This window comes from Musa acuminata, unplaced genomic scaffold, assembly GCF_036884655.1.
Source record: "Musa acuminata AAA Group cultivar baxijiao unplaced genomic scaffold, Cavendish_Baxijiao_AAA HiC_scaffold_852, whole genome shotgun sequence".
Classification (NCBI taxonomy): Eukaryota; Viridiplantae; Streptophyta; class Magnoliopsida; order Zingiberales; family Musaceae; genus Musa; species Musa acuminata.
Window position 1 is genome coordinate 10,001 of NW_027021077.1, and position 7,500 is coordinate 17,500.

Genomic DNA, 7,500 nt, shown 5'->3' on the forward strand with positions numbered 1-7,500 from the left:
GAAGTTACAAAAGTTGTACCTGTAAACCAACCTCCTAAAGCGAAATAAGCACAAGGAAAGAGCAATAGGCCGGACCAACCTACAAAAACGAAACGGTCCCTCCGTAACCAATCATCCATAATATCAAATAGATCATTTTCTTCTTTGGTAAATTTACCAAGGGTTATAGTCATAGCGATCCTCCTATTTAACTACTTCAACCATTTCCGAACACCTCATATCATTTCCAAGGCATACGATAGTTCGATTATCTGTGGACGATTTCTCGTTCCATGCCCCTTACAATGGGTTTCGAAGATACAAATTCTTCTTTTCTATTGGGCCACAAACCAATCTAAGTAAATAAATCCACGAGCTCGATTCGATTAGTCTTTATACCTTATCTTATACTTATCTTATAACTTATACTATATAAAATAAATTAAGTATTTGAACCCGGAATTGTCCTATGACTCATATTACAGTTACAGAGTATATCTTTTAACGGGTCAAACAAACAAAAAAAAGAAAATTCACTGTTTTTTCCTGCCCCTAAACTAGATTAAATATTTAAATAATGGTAGACTGGAAATGAAAGTAAAGTCCCTTTCTCGCATTCGTTCTCTATTGCATTGGCGGAAGAACAAAACAATATCTGATTCTGAAATCAAGGAAAGATATTGAAAAATATATTTTCGAAATAAACTTTTATATGTAGCGGAAAAGAATATCGATTTATTCCCATGGAGCATTCAGTAAGAAGAAGATTCATTAAATCGGAAATATCGACAAATTCCTGACTTGCGTGGTCTAAGGAAATAAAAAAATCCGCTTGTACAATTTCATCTATATCGAATTTTAATATCAGAATAGCCGATATAGTCGTCATTCAATGGGTTAGGTCCACTTACTTTTTCTTGATTTAGAATTTGATGCTGGGTTTGATAAAAACAATGGAGAAGTAAGAATACTTTGGTTTGGCGATTCATAATAGCGATTGGACATCTAGAATATTCCTGTCCAAAAACAAAAATTTGAATAATTAGACATGAAGAGGACTACTTTGTCAGTACAGAGTAGACTAGTTCTAATAACTACAATTATTCATTATTATTTATACTAATAATAATGAATAATGTTTCACTTTTTAACTATAACTCGTAATAATCAGAAGTCATTATAATGGTGGTTACCCTTTTCTTTTTAGAAATAAAAAGAAATCTCTATTCTCCACCGAAAAACAAAGACTCAAACTTTAGTTTAGTGGAAAAAGCCCCTTATCGGATTTGAACCGATGACTTACGCCTTACCATGGCGTTACTCTACCACTGAGTTAAAAGGGCTTGTTTTATTCGATTCATGAATTATAGCCTTTTTCCATTATGAGTCTACTGCATAATATATGTACATGATATATACATATATGCACATAATATATACATAGTTCATTTAGGAGCAATCAATTTGATTTACCCCCCAAAAGTAAAAAGTGGGCAAATTTTTTATTTTTTTTTTTGATAAAAATAATGCAGTGAATTGTTTCAAGACCGACCCCGCTTGTTTACCTTTACTGACTCATCAAAACAAGATTCACTTGATTGATACATGTACCAATCTGACATCGACATAGATTCGATAGATTTTCTTGAATCATGTGATGAGGGTATTCGTACCCTGAACCGAATTCTTATAAAAAAATAAAAAAGAAAAAAGGAAAATTTCTATCGTTTTTTAATTTTCTGACTTAATGTGAGATAGTGATAGGCATATTTTATCTGAACAATGAACGAAGCAATGAGTTAAGTTAAAATTAATGAGTTAAAATTGAAGAAAAGAAATTAAGTGGGGTTCTACCCCCTTTTCTGTTCTGTCGGACCAATCACTGCCTGAACTGACGGAGTCCTGTACCTCCTTTCGCTATATAAAATAGTATGGGATGGTTCATTCATGAACCATCAAATCCAAAACAAAATTCTATGGAATCATAACATAAAAGTAGAAAAGAGTGTTCAGATCTAGTCATATCATTAGATTATATTGACAATTCCAAAAAACTACTCATACTATCATCATAGTATGATGACAGTTGGGCGGATATGCCCCTATCGTCTAGTGGTTCAGGACATCTCTCTTTCAAGGAGGCAGCGGGGATTCGACTTCCCCTGGGGGTACTACGAAAGGAAGTTGATCATGGATTATCAATAAGCCTAGAAGGAATTCTTCCTGGGTCGATGCCCGAGCGGTTAATGGGGACGGACTGTAAATTCGTTGGCGATATGTCTACGCTGGTTCAAATCCAGCTCGGCCCAAAAATTCGCCGCTCCATGAATATGATATAACCAATGATATAACCAATTTGTCCCCCAGAAACAAAAATACCTGATCCGTAAAAGAGAAAGAGTCCATTTTTGTTTCTCTATCCATGTTTTTCTCATTCGTTCTGATCTTTTCTTTCTAACGATCTAGATTCATAATACTTAATCAAAGCAAAGATTATGAAAGGAAAAATCGTTTTTTCTCAATGAAAGGTTGATTATCTATTTTTGGCAATAAAATAAAATAAACACAGGTTACTAGTAATCCGTGTCACTTTCACTATAGTCCATATCTATGTGTTCTATGTGTATATGATATCAGTTAGTATATCATTCGTGTCTCTGTTACAACGCGACGAAGAAAATGTTTTTCTGAAACCATTAAGAATATGTATACCATACACCTCGCTGGGATTGTAGTTCAATTGGTCAGAGCACCGCCCTGTCAAGGCGGAAGCTGCGGGTTCGAGCCCCGTCAGTCCCGAACTAGGATCCGACCGATGAATGGAGAAATGAATTTATCTATTTTCCGTGAAAAAGGAGACAGGGGGCAAGATCTAATCCCCAGTGGAGATCCTTATTTCTTTTGTTTTTCATTTCGCATTTATCATCAGACAAATACAGGAATTTCCATTTCTTCCACTAGTGCCGAGTGATAAGGGAGAGACATAACATATATAGATTCGTACAATCGGTGGTATTCCTATATTTAGTATTTTAAGAGATACTCGTCTGACTTTCTTTTTCGATTTTCTTGATAAATGAAATAGAATAGAGTGCTCCTATTTTTACCGAGAGTACATACGCAAATTGTATTCGTTTATTGTACAATACATAATGAACTTAACATAATTACCTCGACAGAGTACTTGTCAGGTTAAACGACAACCCTTTTTAGCTTCGACTTTGTTTGTGTATCCTCAATGACTAATTGGAAACAATCTATCTCATTCTCATTTAAATTGCACACTGAATTTTTGATGTATGCCTTCCAGTCCCAATCGAAGAAAGAGATACTAATCAAATAAAAGAAAAGACCAAGCAACGTTCCTTTTTATTAAATTTGTTGGAATTATATTAGATCTTTTATACTTAACCCGTCCTTTTTCCATCTCACTTCTACTCTTTGGATCTGTGTGTGATTCATAGAATACCAGTCATATAATACCTCATAATTGTATGTACATAATTGTATGTATAAGTATAACGAAGGAGGAGTATATAAGGAAGACGGTAGGGTTATTTATAGAAAAGAAAAAGTGGAAAAGGATGAAAATTCAATGGGATTCTTTATTGGATCAGGAATCCCATTTCAGATTTAGTATGGATAAAGGATCTTCCTATGTTATACTATTCAATTCTCGACGATGAATCGATTTGATAGATCAGATATTGTTATTCATAATATTGATCCGATTCAGTATCATCAGGATGCAATTCATCCCATTGAATTTACAGGAATCAAATTTCTCATCTCTATGGGATTAGATCCCGAGTTATTGCGAAGTAAAAAAACAATGAGATTATGGAAGTAAATATTCTCGCATTTATTGCTACTGCACTGTTCATTCTAGTTCCTACTGCCTTTTTACTTATCATCTACGTAAAAACAGTCAGTCAAAATGATTAATTTGACTGAAACTTGATTTATTAGTTCTTATCAATGATTGAATAAATGAAAGAAACGGATTCAAACTCCAAGTCTTAAATGAAATGATCTGTCTGGAATCATAAGTATCTGAGATAATAAGTATCTGAGATAGTAGTATCTGAGCCGAGATAGTATGGTATAGTATTTATTATCCTATTAATGATTTTCATAGAAAGTTGTACTGTATACAGATATAGGCTTTTATATAGAGAAAGCCTATATCTAGGTCAATATACAATATGTATGTACATAGATTAGATGTATATCTAAATAGTACATCAAAATAACAGTCCAATTCTATTATTTTTTTGGCTACATTTACTTGTGTGGATTTCGATCAATTCAAAATAATTGAAGACCAACTCTTCTAATTCCTGGCTTTCTTAGAATTTATATATATATAGGTATAGGTCCCGAGATCTATCAAAGGAATCAATGGAGCAAGACAAAAAGAGTATGGGCATATTCTACTATAAATTAAATAAAAAAAAAGATAAAAGAAAACGAAACCAAAGAAAAGAATCTTTTTCTTTTTTTAGATTTCCCATCTCAAGAAGTCATTGCTTGATCTATTAACAGATGATCTGCGGAGTTCTATTCCATGATAACTTCTTCAGATTTGAAAAAGAAGTAGATTAATAGAGTAGACCTTCCCAATTTTTTATGCTTAAACATGACATGAGATGAGTCAAAAAAAGCATAAAAAAATCTCTAGGAGTCTAAAAAAAAGGTGAAATGCGCGATATGTGGATCGCTCAACGGAAGAAAGATCTAATCTTATTATGTGTAGAACCTCTTTGGACAACAACTAGTCATTTCCAATAGAAAGTATGTATTGTCGTAATCTAATATAATTAGAATAGCGGAACGGCTTTCTCTTCTCTTAGAACAGTAAAAGTAAAGAAAGAGGGAAACAAATAAAGAAAAAAAGAAAAAACCAATTTCAGATTTTTTCTTTTTGTAATATCCATAATTCTGGTAAGAGCTGGTTTATCAAAATAGAATATTTAGGAAGAATTCGGTTGGAAAAAATTTCCTATCATGCGTAGATTTAGGTTTCGAAATACAACTATAGTAATCATTCATTCTTTGATCGAATGGTTATTATTCATTATTGTATTTTCTTATTCATTACTGTATTTCAGTATAATTTTGAAACAGAGACATTCTTTTTTTAAAGCTTTGCAAAACGATCAATTAAACAATTGATAGAATTCAATTACTCAATCGATTACTCGATTAGTAGTACCCCTAGAGTCCACTCCTTCCCCATACTACGAGTGAGAGGGAAAATGTAAAGACTACCATTAAAGCAGCCCAAGCGAGACTTACTATATCCATATAAATTATGTCTCCTATCTCTATGAAGGAATTATTCCATTATTGATCAATAATCATAGTGGAATCAATGGCGCAGAGTCAAAATGGAATTCTGACTTAACTTAAGGCTATTGATGAACCAATCCAATGAATCTACTCGTAACAAGATTATAAGATTTCTGGTAGAATCGGGAAGCATTAAGCATAAATACAATACACACACCTTTTCTCGGAAAATGAAATAACAAAGGAATACTCCTATCCCAATGGAACATGTAGGAGTACTAAGACCTATTGTTTGTTACCCTTTTTCATAAGCAAAAGACATCAAAATATACCATCAAGATAGATAACTATCTATCAGATACCTCTATTTCCTATTTGATCTAAGCCTTACTGTTTTTTTTGTGAAAGAATGGGGAGACACCATCACCAGTATTACATACATTCTTTCTTTTTTTCGTAATCCCCCTATCTTACACGGGCAAAGAAATTCCTACACGGGCAAAGAAATTTTTTTGTTTCTTCAACTTTTACTTTTACTCTTTACTCAATAAGAGCCGACCAACTATCCTGATTGAATGTTTGAGTACTCAGAGACTCTCGTGAGTCTGGATACAAAGTATCTTCAGTCCTTTCCACAACTTCTAAATTGATTTCCCATCAGCCTATCCAATCGAATTCCAGACAGAGTCAGTAGACACAACGGTGGTAGTGTAAAATAATTAGGAATTCTTGATAGTCTTTCGTACAATCTCTTCTTCAATCCTAGTAGCAAAAATGGAGTGTCCTTTAGGAACCTTTGGATACCAAGATTTCCGACCTCTTACTTTCGTAGTTTTGAATCCCAGAATTTACTTTCACTATTTATTTATTCTACTTATAAAATAAATGTCCGAACCAATCATAATCATATTAAAATCATAATCATATTAATAAGTAAGGCTTACTTCATCCCTATTTGTACCGGTTTGGGCCACACCCAAAGCCCGGATTTTTAGAAAAAAATTGACTTTCTTTAAAAAAATTGACTTTCTTTATAGAACTACAGATTCTAAAAATAAAGTATCGATAGGCTTATCCTTTTGCCTCTCCTTCTCCGGGGACAGAATTCGTCGAGTTAAATCAGCAGAATAAGAAATCCCAAGTTTTTTGTTGATCAGGCGACACCCAGATTTGAACTGGGGATAAAGGATTTGCAGTCCCCCGCCTTACCACTTGGCCATGTCGCCAAACCAAATTCGATCCAAATAAGATAAAAAATAGATTTCTGGTCAAAGACTGAAAAATTCAGGGCAAATTGGAACCATTAACTATTTGTTTTGTTGTTTTGAATTAGCGAAAGGTTCTTCAATTTGTATCTCAAATTGTTGCGTTTCCTTAATGGCATAACAAAATCAAATTGATTTATGACTAATTCAGTATCAATTATTTTCAATAATCAATCTTTTTCAATTTCAATTATAACAATATAAATTATAACAATATATATGTGTATATGTAAACCTCAAAACAGAAATTGTTACACAGATACCGCTCTTATGTACATATCCCATATCCCTATAGAGAATCGTCGTGCCTTCTTTTTTCATTTTCTATATGCAATAGAAAAAATAGGAATTATGATATAGTGCGACCTGACTTCTGTTGCCACAAGTGAAATTACGATAAAAGATGTGATATGCGGACAGGTAGATAGCTATATTGGCATGCACTTAATAAATATTACTCCTATTACGCAATTCAATCATATTCTATATATTCTACTAGCAAAAAAATAATTCGAAATTTTTTTTGAACATGAAATGAAACTCAAATAAAATTAAGTATGCTAAAAAGGGAAACTCTATATTGTTCCTGTTGTACCTGTCGCAAATTCGAACTTGCGTCGAAAATGCTCTTCATTCCTCTGTCTCATTTCCGTTCATACGTATGAAATACATATATGGTATATGGAGTTGGCTAAAATTTCATGTGATTCAGTAAACAGAATATACATTCCATCATTGCTAGATCGATCCGTATGGTTCGATAAATAGTGAGCTAATAATGGGATTTTTCAATAAACAGGAAACTTAAGATTAAGATGCTCCGGAATGATGGAAATGAGGGAATGTCCACAATACCTGGATTTAGTCAGATCCAATTTGAGGGATTTTGTAGGTTCATTAATGAGGGCTTGACGGAAGAATTTCATAAGTTTCCAAAAATTGAAGATACAGATCAAGAAATTGA

At 33.1% G+C, this 7,500-nt stretch overlaps 2 protein-coding genes and 2 non-coding genes across 4 annotated transcripts in view; 1 reads left to right on the forward strand and 3 right to left on the reverse strand.

The window, feature by feature from the left end:
* Positions 1 to 173, reverse strand: part of LOC135664550 (photosystem II CP43 reaction center protein-like) — a 4,341-nt gene extending 4,168 nt beyond the window's left edge. Inside the window, 1 exon segment of the mRNA XM_065177007.1 lies at positions 1 to 173. This exon segment is cut by the window's left edge and continues 880 nt beyond it. Within this exon segment, the coding sequence (XP_065033079.1) occupies positions 1 to 173 (173 nt within the window).
* Positions 174 to 1,250: 1,077 nt separating this feature from the next.
* TRNAT-GGU (transfer RNA threonine (anticodon GGU)) lies at positions 1,251 to 1,322 on the reverse strand. The gene has a single exon. It is a non-coding gene; the product is annotated as a tRNA-Thr (tRNA).
* Positions 1,323 to 4,602: 3,280 nt separating this feature from the next.
* The window catches only part of LOC135664549 (DNA-directed RNA polymerase subunit beta-like), a 14,278-nt gene continuing 11,380 nt past the window's right edge, over positions 4,603 to 7,500 (forward strand). The window contains 1 exon segment of the mRNA XM_065177006.1: positions 4,603 to 7,500. This exon segment is cut by the window's right edge and continues 1,021 nt beyond it. Coding sequence (XP_065033078.1) covers positions 7,352 to 7,500 — 149 coding nt within the window. The 5' untranslated portion in view covers positions 4,603 to 7,351.
* On the reverse strand, positions 6,427 to 6,497 carry TRNAC-GCA (transfer RNA cysteine (anticodon GCA)). The gene has a single exon. It is a non-coding gene; the product is annotated as a tRNA-Cys (tRNA).